Source organism: Podarcis erhardii (assembly GCF_964252035.2).
Source record: "Podarcis erhardii genome assembly, chromosome: 5".
Lineage (NCBI taxonomy): Eukaryota > Metazoa > Chordata > Lepidosauria > Squamata > Lacertidae > Podarcis > Podarcis erhardii.
The window spans coordinates 52,848,115-52,873,774 of record NC_138509.1 but is presented as its reverse complement, the minus strand read 5'-3'; the positions used below and the strand labels follow the sequence as shown (position 1 = coordinate 52,873,774).

The 25,660-nt window shown below is 41.4% G+C and overlaps 1 protein-coding gene across 2 annotated transcripts in view; it reads left to right on the top strand.

Annotated features, from left to right (window-relative positions):
* The first annotated feature begins 795 nt into the window (after window positions 1–795).
* The window catches only part of SHOC2 (SHOC2 leucine rich repeat scaffold protein), a 50,309-nt gene continuing 25,444 nt past the window's right edge, over window positions 796–25,660 (top strand). Inside the window, exons 1-2 of one of the 2 annotated variants that reach the window (XM_081863083.1) lie at window positions 796–917; window positions 22,181–23,160. In XM_081863083.1, the coding sequence (XP_081719209.1) occupies window positions 22,458–23,160 (703 nt within the window). In that variant the 5' untranslated portion in view covers window positions 796–917; window positions 22,181–22,457. Of the gene's footprint in view, window positions 918–1,771; window positions 2,017–22,180; window positions 23,161–25,660 lie in introns of those variants that run through there. The other variant, XM_081863084.1, reaches the window with a different exon arrangement.

The following is a 25,660-nucleotide window of genomic DNA, read 5'->3' as shown; positions in this document are numbered from 1 at the left end:
CCACCACTGCACAATTCTCTTTGATTTAAACATGGACCTCCTTTGCTTCTCTCCCCTGCCCCCCAGTTAACAAAATGCATGCATGCACAAGGAAGCTTCCTATGTGTTTTGGTGTCAACCCCCCACTTTTGCCTGTAAAAAAAAGTTCTCCAGGACCTATGGTTATTCTATAGGGTGGCAATGAATTCCTGACGTTGATGACACGCTAAAATGGGTGTCGGCGGGAAGACGGAATCCTGACTTGGAATTCAATCCGCAAGGGAGCTTTATTTCCTTATTTGTTTTCTCCATTATCCGCCGCGATTAAAACCCATTCGGAGCCAGGCCGGCTGGTCTCCGCCCCGTCCGCGCGCTCGGCCTCGCCCAGGGGTCTCTCGCGAGCGCGCAAGCGGGCGAACGGCAGCGGCGACGTCCTCGCCCTTTTGTGCGGCAAACGGACAGCCATGCCTCTGGGTACGAGGGGGAGGAGAGGGCGGCATTTTTACCCTCAGCGCGGCTGCCTACCTAGCGAGGGCAGCTTTATTCTGTGTCACGTTTAATAAAACCAACTTCGTTTGTTAGACTTTGGGGTCCTAAGGAAAGACTTTATTTATATGCACACGCATCACGGTGCTTGCCCCGGTATCCCCTCCGCCATTAATGCATTGAGTCGTGCTCGCCCGTTGCCAATAGCGACGAAGACTCCTCCCCCCCACCTCACTCTCCCTGCCTCCGGTTAACATGGCGGCGTCCGGGCGCTGAATCCGGCGCGCCGCTCCACCTGCCACTTTCCCTCTCTCTATGGTTACCGTGGAGGTCTGTGGGCGGGGAGTCCCGTGACGGGCCGCTCGGTGCGCGGTGACGGCGGCAGGCAGGCGGGCGGGCGAGGCGGACGGTGGAAGCGGCTGTGAGGAGGGGATGGCGGAGGAGCCTCCACGGTAAGGAAAGCTCGGGGGGGCAAGAAGGCCTGAGGGCGGGGGGTGGCGTCGGTGGCAGCTAGGGGGCGGCGGCAGGGGGCAGCTAGGGGGCTGCAGCTGGAATGTGGAGGGAGGGGAGGGAAGTGGGGAGGGCGGCCGTCTTGTAGGGGTAAGGGCAGCCGGGGGGGGGGGAGGGAGGCGGGCGGCGGGCGGCTCGAGCGGGGTATCGGGAGCTTGGGAAGGGAGGCGGGAGCCTTCGCTGGAGGGCGGGGTGGGGGAGGCGGAGGAATGCGGGAGGTCGACGGGGCTGCAACCGAGGCGGGGGGGGGCGCTGTTGTTGGCAGCTGGGAAAGGGGAGGCGGCGGGAGGGAGGGAGGGCGAAGGGGGCTCTGCGCAAAGGTGAGCGCGGAGGGGGAGGAAATGGGGCTCCGGATCGGGCAGTGGGCGCGTCTGTCGGGGGGGGGGAGCCGCACACGAACCCGCCTTTTCAAGGGGGAAAATGGATGGGGAGGGGAAGGTTGAGCTGCAGGGGAAGGAAGGAGAGCAGCTGAAAAGGGGGAGGTTCCGAAGGCAAGGCGTGTGTGGAGAAAGGGGGCGATGGGTGCCAAGGGGGGAGGAGGGGGAGGAGGGGACGCAGTGGCAAGCGAAGGCCCCTCCTGCCTCCCTCCCAAGCCGGGGGTGGTGTTGTTGTTTGCACCTGTGCAATGGAAGCCCTTCTTTAGGGAGGCAGCCTCCCTGCTGTGGCCCAGGGAGAAGGGCGAGGCTGCAAGGGGGACCCCTCCGGGTCGACCTCGGGCAGTGGGTGGAGTATGCAGGGGAAAGGGCTCGGGAGGTGGTTGGCGAAAGGGCGCGCGTGTGCCTGAGCCTGTGCGCGTGTGCGCCGCTGCTTTGCTGGCTGCTGCTGCAAGGGTGTAGGTGGAGGAGCCTCTGATCCAAGGCTTGTCTGGGGCTGCTGCTTGTGCTGCTGACAGGAGGCAGGGGTTTGGGCCTAAGAGGCCACAAGGCAGAAGGAGAAACGGCGGCGGCAGCAGCAGCAGCAGCAGCAGCAGCAGAAGAAGGTAGTCGCGAGAAGAAGCAGGAAGCCCTGAACGCACAAAGCACTGACGCCCTTTCCCAGCAGGTATAGCCAGTGTCCTCAGATGGGTGAGAGTTGGATTATTGGCTCTAAGATAAAATGTCTGGTGTCAAGAGAAAGTGTGTATATACTGTGGAGGAGTGATGTCAATTACAGAAGCAGAGATGGGCAGCTTGTCTTTCATCAAGCATGAAGATCAAGGGGAAAAGTTGTTTCAGGGATTTTGACTGTAATCAGCACCACTGTTGTATTTCCATTTTTAACACTGGATGTTGATTCTGAAAAGCCCTGCTTTCCTTTCTAAAGGACGTGTATGTAATTCTTTTCCTATTTCATTGTGATTATATTTCAGTTTTCTGTATATGATTCTACTGTCTTTAATCATCTGGCTATCAAATTTAAAGGATTTGATTTTAGTGATTGCCATTTGATAAACACTAAAGTAGTTTGAAATCTGTTTTCATTTATTGGGTGTTTTGATTTTTTCAAGACTATTTTAAAAGATTTTAAAATGCATTTTTTAAAAGACAAACTTTTAATTCAGCATTTTCAGTGCAACATTTCAAAATGTAGCTTAAACTGGTATGTAAAATCATTCATTTTTAGTAACTGCATATGCGCATGAAGAAATATGTTTTCACAGGCAAATAGCAATTATGGCTGAGTTTTAATTGTATATCATAGCCTGCCTTTTGGAACTATAAAATCGCTCAAACATAAGTTAAAAGAGCATTTCCCACAGTTGACGCAGATTCTTAGTCATTTTCAACAGAGGTTTTTTTTAAAAAAAACACACACGATTGTAGCCTTAAGTTTAAAATGGGATTAAAAAATAAGGGGAAATACAATCAGCAATCATATGGGGGTGCGTCCTATTGAACCCAGTGAAGTTACGGTGCTTCTGAGTAGACTTGTGTAGGATTGCACTGTAAGGCATGCTTGGCATTCTTAGAAGTTACACAACATATGCAGTCATGCTTTAAGCATAAATACTTTCTTGATCTCTGGAGTTCCACCTAGTTCTTATCAATACATTTATTCTGTTTAGTGTCATATTTTAGATAAGCTGATTTTTCAGACTCCATTACTGTTGACATGGGTTTAAATATTTAGATTGTCTCAGTGATTTATCCCAAGAGCTCTTAGCAAGTAAGATTTCCCAATAGATGGCAGCTGGATTCATTTTAGTTTGTGATAATCATCACATGTAAATTGGTTTGTTGAGCTTTGGAGTTTCTGTAGATGTAGCAAGTGAAATTAACAGGCCGTGGTTATTTACATATGATTTGGGGAAGCAGCAGGTTTTCGGGGGGGGGGGGGCTACTTTGTACTTGGAGCTCCGCTTGCAATAGCTTTAAAATGTAGAAGCATGGCTGGAATTACATGAAAGTCTGCAGGCTCCCATGCTCCCAGTAGTTTATAGATGTAGAAAGTGATTTCCTTATCTGTGCTATGGATTATGATAGAAGTAAGGTTTGTAAACAGTGCTGTCACTGTGTGTAGAGCTGCTGCTAGTTACAGTTTTTCCAGTGTTTGCAGATGTCATAGAGGGCAGGGAGAGGCTTGCACATATATTATCTTGATAGTTACAGTATACTATCATGCTGGTTCTTGTTTTAATTGAGTGAGATGGTCAAATTTTCATTGCACAAGTGTATAATTTCTGCAACAGTTTCTGGGTATACTGATTTATGGATGTGTTCATATTTTCTGTGTGCACTCCTTCAGTTTCATTTGATGATTCTTCTAGTGAGCTCATCCATGGCAACAGTTTCATTTTGACAGATATTAATTTTGTGAGGGAATAAATTCAATATGTGTGGTGGTATTTATTTGCTTTATTAAAACAGTAATATCTTGTCCACCAAGGGTGGCTTACAGCATATATAACATTACAGTTCCATAAAACAATATCAAAAAGAAATAGGATCAGCCGTCAAAAATTCATATACATTATCATGTTTCAGTTCTAAGAAATATGTCCAAGGACTGATACGGATAAACATTCTAGATTGGATCAAAATTAATAAAGGCTTTTGTAAAATACTGTCATGAGAAGACAATTTTGCAAGAAGAATTTGAAGTGATTTTTGAATACTGTAAACACTGTAAAATGCTGTGTAAGCATTGGACACAGATTAAAGGTTCAGGGCAGCTCATATATTATTTGCTGGTTTTGCCCAAACTGTTTGTGGTAAAGTTGATCAGATAATTCTTTTCAGATGAAAGGCAATGGCAAATAGAGGTTTTCATTTATATTCACCTATATATTTGATGGCTCACTGCTGTTCCTTTATGTATCTTTCTCCATCAAAACTTGCTCCCTGCTACTTTTATTTCCTTCTGTGTTGATTAATGTATGACAAGCCAAGCTTGTGCAAGTTCTTCCTCTTGTCACGGCCATACAACGCCTTTGTGCAGTATGAATTTTGGTGCAACCCCATCCAGGATAGCCAACTGACTAATTTTTCGGACACAGGAACCCCCCCCCCACAGTGTCTCTATCTTGCCAGGGTTCAATCTGATCTTGTTCTTCCTCAATTCATCCAGGCATTGGTCCAGGGACTGCACAGCATCTCCTGATTCAGATGTTATGGAGAAATAGGGCTGAGTGTCATCAGAATACTGATGGGACCTTGCCCCAGATCTCCTGGGGTCTCATCTAGATATTAAATAGCATTGGAAATAGTACCTTGTGGCAACCCATAACATAGCTGCCAGGGGCTACAAAGCACTCTGCTTATCCAGCTCTCTGGACTTGGCCCTGGAGGTAGGATTGGAATCACTGTAACACAGTGCCCCCAATTCCTGTTCCCCAGAGCAGGTCCAGGGGGATACCATGGTCAGTGTCATCAAAAGCTGAGGACAGATCACGAGGCAAGGTCAAACTTCCCTTGCTCTGCTCTTTGCAAAGGTTATCCATCAGGGAACCCATGGGCAGGCCTGAACCCAGATTGGAATGGTTCTAAATAGCCTGTGTCATGCCGCACCACAATCCTCATCACCACCTTCTCCCCAAAAGGTGTGTTTTTCATTGGTAGTTCTAGTCTAAGAAATCTAGGAGTGCTGCACCACTGTTTTCTTTCAAGGCAGGAACCCTCATGCAATGCAATGTTTTTCATGCTCTGGACCCAACCAGTTAGGCCACCTCTGCTAGATTTAATGAGCCAGGAGGGACAGGGGTCAAGAGGGCATGTGATTGGATATATTGCCGCCAGTACCTTTTTTTTAAAAAAAAATGATATTTATTAAAGTTTCAAGTAATACACATAAACACAAACAACAATACAAACATACACAAACAAAAACAAAAACAAGTATAATTTAAACCTTATTTTCTTAAGCCTTGTTTCCCCGACCTCCTCATACCTCCCCCTTCTGTATTCTAATTTCTAATTGTCAAATCAGCAAATCCTCTCCCTTATTTTCCATAATTTTTTGATCTTTCTTTTCCTTTTCCTTATTCAATACCGCTGAAAACCACTTGACTTTTAAACCCACGTCATTCTAGCATTCATTAATTTTACAATGTTTGTTAAGATAGTCCTTGAATTTCTCCCAATCTTCTTCCACTGTCTCTTTCTCCTGGTCCCGGATTCTGCCAGTCATCTCTGCCAATCCCATATATTGCCACCAGTACCTTGCCCACATCAGCTGATTGCATAAGCTGAAACTGATTCCACTCAATTCTGGGACTGGGTACTTCAACTATTTAAACAGAATAAGGGACCAGAGAGGAAAAAGGAGAATAAAAGTTTGTGTGTATGAAGAAGTAGATTGTTGCCGACCAGGAGCCCTCGAGATGTTTTTGGTGGGGCTAATAGTCCAGAACATAGGGAGGGCATCAAGTTAGCAAAGGCTGACATGGAGGAATAAATGACAAACCCTCTTCAGTGTGTCAGGACCCAAACACTTGTCTCTGTGTTAGAATTGCTGTGGCTGATAGCTATATTATTATTTCTGTTTTAAAATTCCATTTTGTTGATATGGTAAGTGTCTATGAGTTGATAACATTGTTTCATTTACCTGCACTGCCTAGAGCTCATTTTCCATTAGACACGCCTAAAGTACTCAATCTGGCTTCAAGCAGAAGTATTTTCCAGCATAACATTCTTTTCAGCGTAATATCATTGCTATGTGTTTTTCCAGTCATTATCTCATGAAGCAACTGTACTGATTTTAGGCAGTTCTGTGTTAATTGTGTAGACCTGATGTGAGGGACCGGATCTGGGGTGGGGGTGGGGGCACTTACCTGTCAGATCACTGTGAAAAGGGAGCGAATTTTATGTAATTTCTGATTCTTTCCTTTCTTCCTTTGGTCTCTCAAGATGGAACTCAAGATGGGCTGTAAAGGAAGTTGCCTTTACTTATGTTAGTTAACAGTCACATTATTTTTAAAGGCAGTGCCAAACATGATACAGTGGTACCTCAGGTTACATACGCTTCAGGTTACAGACTCCGCTAACCCAGAAATAGTACCTCGGGTTAAGAACTTTGCTTCAGGACGAGAACCAAAACCGTGCTCCGGCGGCGCGGCAGCAGCAGGAGGCCCCATTAGCTAAAGTGGTGCTTCAGGTTAAGAACAGTTTCAGGTTAAGTACGGACCTCCGGAACGAATTAAGTACTTAACCTGAGGTACCACTGTAATTGCTTTTATCATTATCATGTTGCTGTTGTTTTTTATAATGTGCTTTCCCCTCAGATTGGCATTATCTCTGAAGACAATGTATCCATAGCCTTGTGAATATGTATGTCCTTTCTGATGCTTGTGCAAATGACCAGTTGCCGTTTCCCAGCATACGTGTGTTCAGTGGGGTAGATGATATGCATGCAACTTGCACACTTTCATAAATGGAACTGGCTTCTATATGGGAAGTTTGTGCAGTTTGAGGCAGCTAAGTCCATCTCCTTTCTAACCTCATGTGGATGTCAAGAGAGGCCAAAAGAGAAGGGCGTGACAGAAAGAGAAATGGGGGATGCCCTGCCCACTTTTGGCTCTGGCCACACCCACCGCTGTCCCTACCTCCACCAAACACCAGCATGCAACCCTTGACTACTTTGAGGGAATGCAGCCCTTGAGAGAAAAAGGATTTCCTACCCCTACTATAAAGGAGCAATGCCTTTTACATGATGCAAGTAAATTTTGAAATATCTTCTGCATTTGTACTCTCATGACTTACGAAATATTGCTTGCTGCACAGCTGAGTTCATGCTTGCTGTCTAACTGTTGATGCTAAAATATACCGTATTATGTTTATGGAGATTTGCTCAGAGCTGGCAGTGTGCTTTATTAAAAGAGGATTGTGCAGGATGTTACTGCTAATAGGCAAGGTTGCTGACAGTTAGGGAGTACAGTTTCTCTTCCATATATTCCTAATCTATGGACTAGAAAGGATGGTTGGTACCATCTGGAAGGATTAAATGAAATGACCTTTTTTGATAGTCCATGACCCCAATAACATTATTATCCACAGTGGCCATCAGTGTGGGTAGCTTCCACCAACCCTGCCCTCCCTTAATTGTGTTTTCTAAAAAGACAATAATATACAATTTGTTTCATACTTTAAGAGAGCTCAAACTGACTGGAAAGATCAATAATTATTGAAATAATTGGTGGTGGTAGTGGTGGTGTGTGTTACTGAAAAGATACAGAATTCTGTAAATTATGCTTAGATCTCTCTCTCTCCCTCTCCCTCTCATTTGTTCTCATTTAGCATGCTGATACTGATCAGTGATCAATCATATCTCTATTGAGGTAACATTCTTGGTGTAAAACAATATTCCCCTCTTCCTCTAGCAGCACAGTTCCTTCCAAATCCATGTGTCTTTAAATTGAGTGGTTAATACCAACTAGGTACTATTTTCTTTCCTTTTTTGTGTTAGCCTGTGCTCCTATTGTCCATGCTGGCAATCTGTAGCCTCCACTGAACCCTTCCCTCCTTAATTGTATATATAAAAAGGGGATGAAAACATGTAGTACACAGATTTAAATGCAAGGTGACGAAACTAGGCAAACTGCGATTAGGCACAGCTCAAAGTGATTTCAAAATTATTTTGCGATCTAGAAGTGAATATTCATCACTGGCTTCTGCAATTCAGTATTTCTAAGACTGTTTAGGGTTTAGTAAAAATCCTGATCATGTGAAAAAATTGGTGTGTTTTTTCAATTTCTTTCAGAAATTATGATGGTTGTAAAACACAGAATTTATTCATGCTGAACAAGCTTAGTTTGGGAGCAGTGGAAGAAACTCATGCTTTCATAAGCAAAGAATTTGTCACTGATGACATGTCATGAAGTTTCTTCTTTTGTTTACATGGCTATTTAAAGTTGGGCCAATCACTGAAATTGCTCCTCTTGAGAATGCAGCATTAATGTTAGTTGGACTTGTACCAGCTTGCTGTTTTAAACACAAGTCTGTTGTGCTATGCCCTTTGCAATGAATGCTTGCGGAGAAATTAAAAATAACTTTGAGACTGAAAGTACTTGAAGATACATTCAGGCGACTTAAAAACAAATTTATGCAATGAAAATCATCCTGATTTGGTGATGAGAGAGAGCTAAAGCCAATTTTAGAGAGCTTTCTCTCCAGATAACTTCTTTCATATTTAGACACAGATTATCAGTGTTCTCTTTATTTCTGATGCAAGTCTTCACATGCTCGTGCAAAGGTAGACAGAAATGCACCACCCACAAGAATGAGGTATCAGGAGGCTCAGGATAACAGGAGTATAAAAACTTCAGGGAAATACCCCATGGTGGTTTCTCCTCTGCCTCTACCCCCCCCCCCCCGATGTGGCCACACATTGCTGACTAACATAGACTGGAAAAAACAGAAAACGGAGTGGGAGGATGATGGAATGGGGCGACTGGAAAAGGAGGCCTGAGCTAGAGGCACATAGAGATAAAAAGGGAAGAGAGAACCGTCTCATTATCTTGATATATTCTAGTTCACATGATGAATCTGTTTTAAGTGTCCCTAGGGACCGAAGTGAGAATCGCTGATAGGGATCCATGAATCTGAGCATGCTCAGTGGGCACAGAATGCTACCTTGATTGAGGGTAGGGGTGGGGTGGGGAGATGAAATGAGTGGCTGCAACCTTGGTCAGAAGTGTTCTGCATTGCAACATTTTGTTGCAGAGCCCTGCTGGTAGTAATATCAAAAGACATGTGCTTTTAGGAATGGTTCATGCATTTAAACGAAAGCTTGAATTCTTGGTATATAGAATCTCCTTAGATGGTACACTCTTGGAGGATATATATTATGCAAGCATAATGTTTCTGGAAAAAACTGGAGACCCCCGTTCATAAACTGAGTACTGTCTAAGGCATGTCATGTTGAAAATCTCTTCCCTCAAAGTTGTCTCAGTCATTATTGTTACATATTCTGTCTATGGGGTTTGTCTGGCAATATAGCTCCAGCATTTATCTTAAAATATTTATATGCTTTCTGTCATGTAAAACATGCAAGTGGTGTAAAATACAGTCAAGCACATGTATACAATATACTAAAAACAGCAACACAACACAAGCAGTAGTGAGTCTTAAAATTATAGTGGCTGGCATTATGAACCATCAGATGCTGATGCAAAAAAGAACATTTTCAGCATGTGCCTATGGTTCAACAAAGTCAAGGCATACTTTATTTCAGGGGGAAGCTATTACATAGTAAGGCTGCCATCACAGAAGAGGTCCTCTTCTTGGCTTTTGCCAGCTGTTGCCAGATGCAGTTGGTTATACCAGGAGGGTCTCTGATGATGATCACAGTAGCTGGACTGGTCAGTATTGCAGAAGGCATTCACATGAATAGCCCAGCCCAAAGTTGTTTAGGCTTTGTAGGTTAATACCTGGTCTGGTAGCAAATCAGCAGCCAGCACAGTTCTATCATTCTGCATTATCTTCAGCTTCCAGACCATACATCAAGGTGTCTAGGAATAGCCATTGCTGATGTACTGGCCAAAGCTGTTTAAAGAAACTCCTTGCTCCAGCTGTTGGGGTTCCAATAGCAGTAAATGGCTCTAAGATGGGTGGCTAACTACTGATGCTCATTCTCCCTTCCAAGAGCAGTGCTAGAAACTGGGATATAAAAGCTATTCACCACATGGTTGCTGCCTATGTAAATTGTGGGGCCAATGTGTGTGCCTATAGAGGAAAGTTTTTGCAAGCAATCATTGATTCAATTCCTCAATACTTTAGAGTTTACTAAAGATTCCTTAGCATGATGGTTAAAATGACTCTTACACCCTGCGACTAGAATTGAAGATCGCATCCTTAGAAACTTGCCTGTGGAAGCAAGTCTTCAATTATTGGTTATCATTGTGGCATAGACTACCAAACCACTACCTTGTCCAATGCTTATGGCGAGATGAATTCTCTAGCCTTTGGACTAGTAGAATTCATGCCAAACTCCTGAGTTATGGAATCTCTCCTTCAGATGCCCTAAAACTAGACCAAATTACTGCTCAAAGACTGATCCGCCAAAGATTGGATGACATCGATCTACAGCGAAATTATATGCTGGGGGGAGGTGTTTGTTCGCCTCAGAACATTGGTATCACATTAACTTACTGCGTTCCATCATACGTCTCCTCCCTTTCGACTGTTGCCCATAGACTGGCCTTCACCAAAGCAGGTTCAACGTTTTTCCCTCCAACGTCCTGAGACATAGATTCTCAAAGGGCCAAGCCCCCGCCATGTGCGAATGTGATAAGGAGACACCGGAGTCGCTCCAGCACATTATGTTCACTTGCCCCCTGTTCAATGTGCCACGGGCAAATTTGTTGGGATCAATCATACAGAAACTAGAGGGTACCCCACCAAAATTCTACCTTGCCCAAATCTTGCAGGATAAGGATACTCATACGACCCTGAAAGTGGCAAGGTTCCTGGTCGCTGTCCTTACCCAAAAGCGACGCCAAGGAGCACTACAAGCTAACTAAGGCGTAGTATGCCATTCTATCTTATAGTATTTTATTGTTATAGTGGTGCCTTAGCGGCTGTTTTTCCCTGCGTGCACAAGTTGATATTTATGTGTCGTTTTTACCTGTATGGGCCTATGGCCGTAAATAAAATTACTTACTTACTTACTTACACCCTTGGTACATAGGTTAGTTTTAGGATCTATCAAAGGTACCACTTTTATTGCCTTTTTTGTGTGTGCTATGAATGAAGCTCTTATGACCAAAAAGGCGATAAAAGTGATAACTTTGATATTGAATGCTTAAAGCTCCAGTGGTGTAATGGTGGGCTGTGTGTGTTGGTGTTCGGGAGACTTGTGGAACTACATTGTAGCTTCTCCCAGTTATTAATAATTAAAGCAATACAAGAAGTTCACTTTACAAACTAGGTTGATGTGCCTTGACACAGTGGGTGGCAAGGAAACAGAAGCCAAAATGTATGGCATTGCATAAATTGGAGGGCAGCTACGTGTATACTGGAAGGTCTGCCACTACATGAACACTGGAAAAAGCGGTGAATCAAGTTTAGCAGGCTGCAAGATGAATTGGTATGAGGCAGCTGACAAGTCTAATGGCTCAAGTCCCTCAGTATATGACTCTTGCTGAAATAATAGATATCCACATGCCTCAAAACATTATTTTGGATGTCTGCTTTTGTTTGTGTGAAAAATTCTCTTTAAGTACGTAGCAATCTGCTGCACCCAACACTTTCCTTACTCCTGCAGTAAAAGTTTTTTAGAACACATATTCTGGTGTTTTGGAGCCTGGTGAAATAAACAATATTCTCAGATATCATTTATGCTAAATAGTGGAGGTAAGGCTGTCTGGTTCTAGCATGAAGTCAGACCTGCACTCCTGCCTACTTCTCTGTGGCATTGCTGCTTGCTCCTCTGCTTAGAAGTCATTTTGGCATTAAGGTGTGTGTGTGTGTGTGTGTGTGTGTGTGTGTGTATGTACCTACCTACCTACCTACGTGTATTCATATGTGTCTATTTTGTGTGTGTATTAAATATAACACATCAGCTTCTGTATCCCTTCCTGTATCTTAATGTTGTACTGGAATGCAGTTGGGGATCGGCCCAGCTTTGTGTTGTATTTCCAATAATTCCTCCTAAAGGATAATAATAATAATAAATAATAATTTATTATTTATACCCCGCCCATCTGGCTGAGTTTCCCCAACCACTCTGGGCAGCTCCCAATCGAGTGTTAAAAACAATACAGCATTAAATATTAAAAATTTCCCTAAACAGGGCTGCCTTCAGATGTCTTTTAAAGATAGCTGCTTATTTCCTTGACACCTGATGGGAGGGCGTTCCACAGGGCGGCACCACTACCGAGAAGGCCCTTCAGATATTTGAGTAACATTTGTATATTAAGTGTCACTAATGTTATAGTCCATACTGCTGCCTCCTCCCATTCCGCACTTTCAAACATCCCTCTAGTTTTTATGGAAGAGGGGGCTAACACCACTGAGGAGGGGGCTAAGCTTGCTCTTGGCAATTCTAGTGCTTGGAGCAAGAAGCTGATTTTGCCCCCTCTAGAGTGAGTTTGTTAGGAATTGGCACGATACTTTACCTCATATGTGAAATAATATACAGAAATATGGAAAGAATAGTTATCAGTTTTATGTTTGCAGTTGCAATTGAGTTCTGCCTTGGGTGAGTGTACTTGATCTGAACAAATCTATTAGCATGAAGCCAAAAACAGAAACCGGAACCAAGAAGTTAAAAGCTCTTACTGCAAAGTAAGGGAAGCAAATTGTAATTGCAGCAGATGGTATTTTTCAACCCACGCTAGCAATACACTATTTCACTATCGGTTTTTCTTTTGCTTTATCACAATCGGTCTAAACAAGCGCTGTCTGCTTTTTCTCACATAAGTCTAAATTAAAGTTTATTCCTTAATTTTAAAAAAGTTAACAGTGAACACAATGTTTCAAGGTATATTTGGAGTACAGTAAACCTCAAATTCATAGCTTGGACAGTAAAAGTTTGTTTGAAGTGTAAATACTTGCAGATTCAAAGAGAAAAACCTTAACCGAGATATAATATTGCAGTTAAAAATTAATTCTGCAAATGATTTTACATTATTAACCTTATTGCCTGGGCTCTTTTGCCTGATCTATAAGTCATGCACAGGAGAATTTCTCCTTATTCCATGTGTGTGCACATGTGTGTTTTCACACGTGTGTAGGGAGATGTTTAAATGAGATGCTGGAAACTTTATGAAAACAATAGTCCATTAAAAAAACACGAATCAGCCAAATTTTCCATTTAAAAACATCAGGATCAGTTTCAGTTATTCTTATAATAAAATAATGTTATTACTTTCCCACATTTGTAATGATGTTTCATTTGGCCTCCAGTTGAGGCATGTTCCATCTTAGTTTTAGAACTGTTTGTTATCCTAATAAATCTGATTTACGCTGTCTTTTTATGTGATAAGATTATTTATTTAAAATGGCCAACATGTTTCCCAGAGACCAAGATCCATCAAAGTCAGTTAGTCTAGATGATCCTAACTCGACAATTCTATGATCTCAGTCTAGAATATGTTCTTCTTTAGCATGTAATTCCAGTCAAGGTGCTGGTGGAGGGGAGTTCTTAGTATGGGATAAACTGTCAAGGGAATTCTGCTGTGGTTTTGTTGGAATGGAATTGCTCTGGTTGAATTGGAAGTTGTTCTTTTAACCAGCAAAAGCATTCCTATTAGTACAATGTTTATCTTCTAAAATTATAGTGGGAACAGAGGAGAGAGTGCAAAGGTCTCCATGGCGATAAGCATCTCTGTTCACTTGGTGACGTAGCTATGTCTGTGCTAAGCTAGTTGTTTTCTGAGTTCTTAATGGATAATTGAGCTTGGGAGACATGGGTGCGGGTGCTGTGGACTGCATTTGCAAAATGTGGAATCAGGATTTTTGTGTGTGAGAGATGGGGTTGGGGGAATGTTAGAAAGAGAAACATGAATTGTGATAGGAACATAATATGCGAAGCAGAAAGAAAAAGGTGTGTGTGTTGTTGTTGTTGTTGTTGTTGTTTTGCAAGAGTTTGGCTTTAGAAGTTGTGAATGCTGCAGTTCCCACCTGGCATATACTTCAGTTGTGATGTTTTTGCACAAGGAGAAAGTTTGTGTTGCATAATCACGGTGAGGGGAGTCAGAAATTCTCAGTTCTAAGTTCAAATATGTTATGAAAGCCATTATATTTGAGTTAGCCCCCTGTCAGTGGTATGGGGATAATACTGAGCAGCAGTCCACACACTTTTGCAGGATTTAGAAGCCAGACATTATTTACAATCACTGCTAACACTTGCTTTCCCCCTACCCTCACACTGGGCCCTCATTTTAACTGGTTTTGGAGAAGGCCAGGAACAGCACAGGTCTTCCTCAGTGCTTCTAGCTTTCCTGGCATGTCTTATGCAAAGTGAGACATGAGAGCCTGCGTTTTCCCCAAGTTCTCTGCATGCATGCATGTGAGGGTAGGTGTGGGCTGTGCTGCCTCTTGCTCCCAGAATAAACTGAGAGGGTTGGATCCAGACTAAGTTGAACTTAGTTCCAGTTGAAATGAACAGAACAATTCTTACTATTGTTATTTATTACATTTCTATACCACCGTTCCTCTGAAGATCACATGGTGGTTCACAGCATAAAAACACAATAAATACATACCATAATAACAAACAAAAGCAATAACCCCCACCAACAATTTAAAAGACCATAGATTGTTAAGCATGCCTCCTGTTGATTTCAATAGGAATTAAGTTCAAGTAATTTAGGATAGGCTGTATTCAATACAGCATTAGGCATATTGCTCCATCAGCACACATGTTTCTCCTGCCCAAACATTTTCTCCTTCTCCCTCCTCTGCACCCCTAAACCTGTTCTGGGGTTTTACCCAACCCTCTGGAGCAGATTTGGGGTATGTGCAGGGGCAGGAGAGAGGGGAATCCCATTGTGGCAAGTTATAATTCTTGTGCTAGCACAACTATTCAGTAGAATACTGCTCACTGTCTCCAACCCAGTGCTTTCTGCTAGGCTTTGAGGGCTCTGTTTCTGCCTCTTGATGCTGTGGATGGTGCAATGTGATAGCCAGAATTAAATGTAACATCACTACTGGTGATCATATTTGTGGTCCTCTCATACTGACCTGTCTTACAGGTCTGCTGTGGGCATTATTGAAAACTTGTCTTAAGGCATTTTGAATACTGAAAACTGTTGTCTAAATGTTGAATTACATTAAGGCTAGAACTTTAAGAGATTCTGCCTGTTGTTACAGGGTTACTTTGCACTCCCTCTGGAAATTCTTATTGCTGTGTGGAAAAGTTCAATGTATGCAGTTTTAACTTCCCTGGATTTGGAGCATCTGATGTAATAATCATGCTAGCAATGTTTAGCATTGAGTTATAATATGCATTTTGTGCTGGTCATGGACCAAAATACATTTCTGATTAGATATGAGTCTTATCTCATATTTTCCCAGAAAATATGTTGAGATAACAGAAAAGCAGTATTTTGCCAGAGTGTTTTTTAATCCCACCATGAAGATTTATAAATTCCAGATATACATTTATGAAAGAGAGAGTGCAAAAAATTGAAAATACCTATTAATGACCAAATAGGTATATATGTGTGTTTAATACAAATGGCATTGATCTGTTTAACAATAAACTGCTTGTGGCTTTGTAATAGTCAATATGTGCTTCCCTTCCTTTTTAATTTGAAAATATGGAGATCTAAAGCACTTTTATTCATGACACATAAAAACAGATCGGTATTAAATCTTGGCTTAATTTGTTTTCTGTGGGGAATTTTGGTAATTCACATGTATAAAGCACTTATACACTCTTGCAACTTAAATGTTCTGAAGACTATAGAATCTAACTAGCATATGGTGAGAGTCTGATTTTCAGCCCCCAGCCCCCACAGTAGAAATGTCATTGAGTGCATGTGTTTAAAAACGTGATACATCATTTAAACAGACTTTGTAGAATCTGTTTGGAAAATACCTCCCCACTTCTCCCCTCTTGCAGGGATAAGATCTTCTGGAGCTGCTCAGTTTTTCTTGAGATGATTTATTTATTTTTGTCACCTTTTGAGGCTGAAGGTGACACACCTCAGCTCAAATAGCAGATCAAAATAGAATATAAAAATACACTTGGAGATAAAACAGCAGTCCAAGCAAACATAATAATAATGTAGGCTCTGTTCACAAAGAAGGTAGCAGCACCAAAGGCCAAATGAAGAGGATGCACCCCTTATTTTCATGTTCTAAGCTGCCTTGAGCATGGTTTGAACTGTGGGAAGGCGGCACACAAATGTATCTGAAACAATTCCGTTACAATTATATTGCACCTGAGGTCCTTTGACTTCAGAATGCTGTTACAGTGATTCTTTCTCCTTCAATATGTTACATTTCATTCTGAGTGAAGGTGCTTGACATTAGCAAGTATCACTGTTATGAAACTGGCCACACAAACACACACAGCATTTCTCTTCTCATATTCTACAGAGTTGGCAGCAGGGACAGTTGCTGTTAAGTCAGGGAGGCTGGAAGATCTGAGTTTGTGGGCAGCCTCCATATTATTACTATAAGAGAACTATTCATGGGGGTGCATGAATGATGTTACATCTACCTATATTCTAGTATTTGCCTCTTCCTGTTTGGATCTGTGCTGTCTTGCATTGGAATACAGAGATGTTGAACACTTTTAGCCTGTCAAAAGATATGTATTGTTGTCTTAGAAGTTTCCTTATGAACTGGTGATTAAGAGTTCCTGGTTGTTGTTTTTTTGCTGACCATGCCTTGTGGTGTAACACTGTGACCGTCTTTGTGGTCTTTGATGTGTCCTCTAGTAAAGTGATGTAATTAACTTTACAGAAGAGTCCCAGTACTCTTGTCAGTTGCAGCATAATTTATTTTTAAAAAAAAGTGATCCTGGGATTTTATATACCATCGTAATTAGCAATTGGTGTAGCTGCCTTATGTAAGTCTATGCTTGCAAATTGCTGATAGCACCAGAAATGCAGCGCTCCTGGTATCACAGAAATTTCCAAAACATCTTTGTTGTTTTCTTCCTTGCCCACAGATTTTGGTTTGGGTAAGCCTCCCTTCCAATATACTTGGTAATTGGGTTAGGGAACATTGCTCCACTCTTAATCTACTATAGTGTGGTAGCTTGAGCATAATTAAAACAGGATTACAGTCCTTTTCATTCTTATGTTTACAGCTCTTCGTCACAGATGTAGCCTGGGATTGTTCACCATTTGTCTTTTCCTCACCCATGTTCACATCTCTTAACATTTCCTCCCTTTCCTTGCAAGAGCAAGTGATCTGCAGCATAGGCTCTTTTTCCATTGCAGAGCTGTTTCACTCTTCACATTGCAGTCCTGTTTCTCCAGGCTGTGCTGCTGATTGTTGCAGTAAACACATACTGAGAAAGGAAGACATGTATATATGTACACACACACACACACACACACACACACACACGGGAGTTGCAAGTTTCCATAGTTCCCCTGGCACCAATCCACTGCATGAGTCCTTTCACAGTGTGGGCTGTATTCAGTGGTTGTGCAAATTGAAAGCTGCTTATGCAATCAATTTTCTTTTCCTCTCCTCCTCCCCTAAGACCAACTTCAGAGGTTTGGGGAGCCCTCCTGAACAGTGGCAGCTGTTTTGTATGGGTTGAAATGTGAAGGGGAAACCACCCAGATCAGGATAAAATAGATATCGTGGCCATTGGAGCATTATCCCCACACCCAATGGTGCTTTCTCCCTATCATTGCAGTCTTGTGCAACACAGTTCCACTGTTAATGGGGGTCACCAAACCACAGAAGCTGCCTTCTACTCATCAAACCACTGGATGGAAGGTTCCATGAGTGAGATTCAACATTGCAGCAGGACTTCCCTTGCTCTCTTCCTGCCTGCAACACCCACACCCTCCCAATCGGCTCTGGAGAGTCTGCTAACCCTCTGGAGCAGAGTTTGAGGGAACGTAGGGGGCTGCATGGTGGAAGAGAGACAGCGTAAATCCCTTAAACAGTTGGGATGCCATGGTTGGATATCATCCTGTGTACTTAGTGCAGCAAACCAGGCTGTAGTAGCAAGTGAAATGCCTCTTTAGAAATGACATGGCGTTCTTGAGATTTGTGACAATTCTGATTATGGAACTCAGCTTTGGCCTTTCAAAAATAATTTCCACATAGCCACAAAAGGAAGGACGTTAGAAGTTTTGCACAGAAGATGCATTTGTGTAACATGTATGTGCTCCCAGTGTGCAAAATGGAAAATAAAATATAGTTGAACTGTGTATTGACTGTTGCATTCATGTAAGTAAAACCCCAACTACTGAAAATCAGTCAGTAATAAAATGCCACCTACTGTATTTGTAGCAGAGAAGATGGGAAGGCAGAGGAATAGTGGTTGTTAACCCAGTAAGTGTACTTAATTTCCTGGTAGACTTTTGTGATTCTGTGCCCTTGTGAAGCCATGGGGATGAAGAACAGCATTCTGTTTAATTCTATGCAGTCTGTGGTATTTAAGCAGCTCTTCCCTAATAAGCCTTGAGTGTACCAAAATTGACAAAATATCATGAAACATTTTTTCTGTCTTTTGTGCTTAAGACATTACATTCACAATGCTGTTGTGACAGTAGCTTCAGGGGTGGTGGGTGAAACGCTTTCAACTACAAGAGCAGCCACAACGCATACTCACAAAAACTGTAATAACCTTGCACAGTTGATTGGTGATAAGTTTCTGGAGGCCATTGCTTTTTCTTTGCCGACCATTGGCTGTGCTGGGTGAGGGGGTGTGGGAATTGGGAGTCGAGCAACATTTGGAGGGTCAGGTTGGTCTGCTCTGCCCCGTAGGAACAGGAAGCAAGTTAAAAGTAAAAAGTTATCATGAACAGATCCATATTTTTTCTAGAATTGAGTTTCTGCTTGTCCCCGTGTTACGATTCCAGAGTCCATTAGTTACCCACGAAGCACCTCAAAATATTGACAGTTACCTGTAGAAATATACCCATCATACTTACTACTTTGTTTACATAAAAAGCAAGGGTAGCCATGCTAGTCCATAAGGAGAAAAAAACACTGCAAACCCCCCCACAACTGGGCAATGAGTTTATTTGGTCCTAATGAAGTTATTGCCCTGTTAGGGATTTTGTAATTTTTGAGTTTTCCTTTTGTCCCATTCTCTCACCCTCCCAGCACCCTCATTCTCCAGTTCTGTTATTCTAAGAATATATTTTGTATTGTGATGGTACACATGTTCTCCTTATCAACATTCCAATAATGAAACATTGGGGAGTGGGTCCAAAAACTTGCTGAGATCCTGTGGAGTAATGCCAGTGGAAAATTCTTCTTGTGATCGCGTACAGGATAAGGGAGAAACTCCTTTGGATTGTGTCAGTTTTCTCTTATTTTTGCTCACCATACTCTTTAGCACATATTTAACTTAAACTAGTGTAACTTAGTTTCCAAAGCCATTCAACATTTGCATATACTCCCATTTATCAACAAACATGTTAGTAGTGCTAGCTAGCATTTTTGTAACATGGGTGTTATCAGATGGAGCTAAGACCATCACTCAGAGCAATTTATGGCTTTCAAGATTTTACAGATTATGCAAAATTGCAATACACCACAAATTGCCATGACAACAGTGATAAAGAACTAAAAAATGTACGTGCTGAGGAACCACATGGGCTGGTGTACAAACTGTTTCCAATCACCAGAGGTGAGATAATGCAGAATAAAAGGATTGCTATCTGAACACTGCTTCACAGAGTATTTGCTAAATTCTAAAGTGGACATACTGACAAAGTTTATTGTGAATGTCCTGATAAATCCTGACTGTTTTCACTTACAACTGCAGTTAAGCAGTCTCTGCTGTAATAAATTTGCTGCCACTGGCAGGCAAAATTACTTGTGTTCTGCATAACTTGGGATTTGTAAATTTGGAGGCAGAAACTGAAGTGTAACATCATCATCATCATCATCATCTTCAATTGAATTTATATACCGCCCTATACCCGGAGGTCCCAGGACGATTCACAGAACAAAATCAAAATATAAAAACACTAAATATATAATTAAAATAAATACAACAATCCAGTAACCCCTCTCCCCCCCCCAAACCCCACATTTTAAAAGGGCATAGGATGTCAATCAAATCAACCAAAGGCCTGGTTAAAAAGGAACATTTTTGCCTGGTGCCTAAAAGTGAATAATGAAGGCGACAGGTGAAGTTCCCTGGGGAGAGCATTCCACAGACAGGGAGCCGCTGCAGAGAAGGCCTGTTTTCGTGTTGCCACCCTCTGGACCTCTCAAGGAGAAGGCATCTTTGTGTGTTAATATCCTGGGGACATAAATGATATGGAGACATTATTTGGAAGGATACACATGGCCTGATTATGGCTTAGTAGAAAAGTAGGCAGGAAAACCCCCCAGAAATATCATTGGTTAGAATTGCCTATGTATCCTTTTAAAATGGAGCAAGATTTTAGTTTTATCCAGACTATTACTTTCTGTGTACCATCCCTCCAACATTTCTTGAAATATGCAGGTGGGAGGAAGGAACAGACGGACAGGAGCAGTGAGTAAAAACAACAACAACAAAGTAGGACATGGTTTTTCTCGTGTTCTCTCCTTCCTTTCCCAGATATATAATTTATTTGTTTGGTTTTTTCTCTCCGGTGTCTGAAATGCTTGCTCCGTATGTGTAGTAGATATTTACATGTTTGGTTTGAAATTGAATGATGGAGATATATACACTTACATACATGTTGGCCATGTGGAATGTCTGTGAAGGTTATATATTTGCTCTTTTTCTGTAGATAGTGAGAGGGTGGGGAGGAGTATTACTCAGAAGGGTGGTGGGAATGGGTGATTGCATATTCGGTAGGATAAGTGGATTGTAGAGGGTTCTTAATTCTAAGACCCTTAGGTATAATGTCCAGGTCCTTGCATTTAGTCAGAAAGAAGATGTCAGTCTGTACCTGTGCAAGTTTCTTGGTGAGGTTGATGGACTTCCATTTCATGCAGCTCAATGTGGTGCCTTCCATAGTTCTAGTTACAGGTAGGTAGCCGTGTTGGTCTGCCGTAGTCGAAACAAAATAAAAAAAAATCCTTCCAGTAGCACCTTAGAGACCAACTAAGTTTGTTATTGGTATGAGCTTTCGTGTGCATGCAGTGTATCTGAAGAAGTGTGCATGCACACGGAAGCTCATACCAATAACAAACTTAGATGGTCTCTAAGGTGCTACTGGAAGGATTTTTTTTATTTTGTTTCGACTACGGCAGACCAACACGGCTACCTACCTGTATCTAGAATTTTTACTAAGAGTATAAAAAATGGCTTCCATTATTTGTTCCTAGTGTTTGGTACTTGGGTGGAGATACACTGCTCCTTAGCATGCATGTAGCAGAGGGTTTTTAAGAGTATTTAAGGAAGCAAACCTGTTTCCTAAGCATCGTAGATAAGCATATTGGTGATAAGGCATAGCAGAAGAAAGTGGTGATAAATTCTGTTGTCAAAAGAATGAAATTTGGTGTTTATACTGAGAGGCACAAAGTGCTGTTTAACATTTCCCACATTCTTTTTCTTCCATAACATCAACAAATAGTATTCTTCAACATATCCTTTATGTAATTTGATTTACAAATTTATAAGAACATTTGAAATAGGTGGTTAGGTAGCTTTTGCTTGGGGAATAAATATTTGTTTTTTTAATCTAACTTTAGTTGCATAACATCTTAGGCATCCCAAATATATCTGCAGTTGCCTTTTCAGATGTTTACATTTTTAAAGGTAGTACACCAAGCTGACTCTCAGAGCACTGTGGTACACTGTAACAGTAGGAAAGATCAGCTCAGAAAAAGGCAGGGCAACCTCCTTGGCATTCTAGTTGATAAATCAGCTTAAGAACTGTAGATATTCAGTATTTTTCTTTGCATTTTACACCTTCGGGAAATATATTAAACCTTCTTTGCCTTTAGAATGTTTCCAAACCAATCCAATCCAATCCAAATCTTTATTATGGTCATAGATCAGCATAAGATAAAAGCACCTCCATAAATAAATAAAACCTGCTAGATAGGCAGTAGGACAACTGCAGAAGTACACATACTCATACTCTCATTTACAGTAGACCAGTTTGAAAAAGTTGGTAATGGGATATTATTTCATGTCTCTCATTTTTTGTAATTCTCAACATATTACCTGCCCTTTCTACCTTTTTATTTTGCAGAACTTCTAATGAAGATCCTATGATTATCTGAGCTCTAATAGCTGGATCCTCGGATATCAAAGCTGGGAGAAAGTACTTCTGAAACCAACATGTAGCAGATAGCTACTGTTCCGTCAGATTTGCTGCTTTTGGCCAAGGTGTTTGTCTTCTAGACTTCCCTGTGCTTTCAGCAGTGAAAGAATCATTCTAGGGATTCTTATTTCTTGGGTGGTGAATGAGTTTCGTTGACAGAAACTGAAATTGGATTTCACGTGGTTTTTTGTTAAACTGAGGAACCATGAGTAGTAATCTTGGGAAAGAAAAAGATTGTAAGGAGAAGGACCCAAAAGGGTCTTCAGCAAAGGAAAGGGAGAAAGAGGCGAAGACTTCTGGTGGATTTGGGAAAGAAAGCAAAGAGAGAGAGCTTAAGACCAAAGGGAAAGAAGCCAAAGATGGGAAGAAGGACTCCAGCGGTGCACAGCCAGGTGTGGCTTTTTCAGTGGACAATACAATAAAACGACCTAATCCAGCTCCAGGTGCTCGCAAGAAATCCAGCAATGCCGAGGTGATCAAAGAGCTAAACAAATGTCGGGAAGAAAATTCAGTACGCTTGGACTTGGCCAAGAGGTCAATACACATACTCCCACCATCTGTCAAAGAGTTAACGCAGTTGACGGAACTTTATTTATATGGAAACAAACTGCAGTCACTACCATCTGAGGTGGGCTGTCTTGTGAATCTGGTGACACTGGCCCTGAACGAGAACTCACTTACCAGCCTCCCTGACTCTCTTGATAACTTGAAGCAGCTTCGCATGGTTGATTTACGACACAACAAACTGAGAGAAATTCCTCCAGTGGTGTACAGGCTAAGGTCTCTCACCACACTTTATCTACGCTTTAATCGTATCACAACTGTGGAAAAGGATATCAAAAACTTGTCAATACTCATCATGCTCAGCATACGGGAGAACAAAATCAAGCAACTACCTGAAGAAATTGGTAAGAGTGATTTTAAAAACCCTGTACTAAATCTTATTATGTAACAGTGGATTGAATTGTTATCCATGGGCAAGAGCCACCTTTGCAGAAATGAACTCCTGCTCCCTAGGACCCCCAAATCTGCTCTCTAGTGTCCGCTAATGCTCAATCTGCTGTGCAATTAATGTGGATGGGCTTCACCAAATTAATGCATGCCATTTGGCCATTAGATTCCTAAAGCACTGAACCATACCTCATATATTTGTCTGGTTTTCAGCTACTGTCCCACAAATTTTATTCTTTCATATTGGACTCCATGAATTAGGCTTAGTTCTTGAGGAAGGAATACAACCATTTCTTGGCTCCCAGATACAGTGTTAGATATTAAGGATTGTGTATCTGTGCTGCCTAAGACATAAGTAGTAGTATTGTTTGGGGGTAAAGTCTAGAAAGTTAGAAATGCCTTCTTAAGAATTGGGGCACAAACAACACTTTAGGAGAAAGCAGTTTTGGTGCTATCTAATTACTGATCAGTATGCCTGCAATTAATCTTTTCATAAATGTAACACTGAATCCACTGAATCATGAATTCACATTTCTTTCAGGAGTGGAAACTTGATTAAGTTTCAAAAATGGCATGGCTAGTATTTTAACTAAGAATCTGAGTAAATTTAATATTTTTAAAATAGGTCAAGAGATTCCATTATGAATTGCCTATAGAAATTCAATAACTTTCCAACTCCTTTCCTATAAGCCGTAATACTGAAAAGGCTATGATCGTTTGACAGTACTGTTAGGAGGGATGAGGTTTAGGGAATATGTTGGCTGGTCTCTTGAATTAAGACCATATGGGGATAGGATAATGACCTGAAGAAGTATCATGCAGAGCAAAAATTTCCACATTTAAACTATGTACATCTTAAACAGTTCTTAAATAGCTACGTAACTATATACAAATGTATGCAACAGGATATATGTGTGATCACCTACTTTGCTTTGTTGCTGTAATTTTTCCACTTTTATTTACTTATCACTGTGGGTTTTTTTGTCTCTTGTTTCCCTCTAACCTTACTCCCCTCCATTTCTTCCCACTTGCTGATGTGTATATGTGCCTGACACTTTCGGATTGCAGTTTATTAATTTGTTAGTCTTAAAGTGTTTCAAGATACTTCTATTTTATTTTGTTCAAGAAATTCAGCTTTCTTTCAGCTGGCCTCTTTCCTTAAAATTCCTTTATTCATTCTATTATTTGTTTTAATAAGTAAACTGGTGGTTCTGATTTAAGACAATGTTACGACACTTAAATTTAATTTTAATCCACACAGGCAAGATGCATCCATGCACTCTATCCTGATACAGTGACCAAGTAAAGCAGCGTATGCAAACAGGATACACTCGTATGGGATTTCTATTATTGAAGTCACTCAAAAAATTGCCTGTTCACGCAGTGTATGCTTCTATACAGTTCTTGTACTTGGAAACAGTTGGAGAGGGATTATGAAGGCTGTTTATTGCTTTAGACTCTTCCTTAGGGCAAGTTACTCTCTAAAACTTCAGTGGGGGGGTGTGTGCCTCCATTTTTGTGGCTGGAGTGAACTTAATATATTCACTTGTTTAGTATAATTTTGAAACAAGTATTAGTTTTGCCGACCTTTGCCCACTGCAGCTTCTTTAAGTAAATACAGTGTAATTTTTTTTGCTGCTGAAGGGCATAAGGTGCACATCTAGTGCAAAAATAAGTAAAAATGGTTAGGCGTTAGGGGATGTTTGATGTGGCAGCAGCATATCTCAGCTTAGGTCATGTTGAATTTGTATAAAGTGTGTGAACTGATCTGTGGACAATTTAAAGAACAGTAGAAACAAGCAACAACTTGATTCTCACAAATGGCTCATGTTTACTTTAGCTGTTAATCTCTGCCTTTGCGCAGTGATATCAGACTAATCTTTACCACTTTTATTGGTAGCTGCTTATATTTGTCTTGCTTTTGGAACAAGACTTATTGCTGCTGCCCTTTTGACTTGTGTGATACCTTTGAGGAAAGCAATTGGAAATACTGCTGTCTGTTGGGAGAAGGACTACACAGTGCTTGTGTATTTTTGCATATCCACCGTGGCTCCAGAGAAACCACCAAAGGAGGTTTATTTTTCTCTTCTCTGAACTGTTTAGTCTGAGGTGTCGCACTGTATTAAAAATGTGAAGTCCTGCCAACAGCTAATGCTAAGAATTATGCATTCCTGAAGAAAACATTGGGGATCCCCTATTGCCTAAGGTAGATCTAGCTTATTTTCCATATCTCTCTAGGAAATCTTCCATTCCATTGAAGCAAGGGTGAAGAGTGGGATAAAATTCAAAATTATAGTGAGTCACAGAAGAAGCATGAGAAATATGAAGAAACAAATGGGAGTGTCTCTGACTGAATCCAATGCATTCTTGTAATCTTAGGTTTATCTTATGCATTCTTTTATAGCTAGTTTGTTGTACATGTTCATTTCTAGAGGCACGTCATACATTAGTTTAATT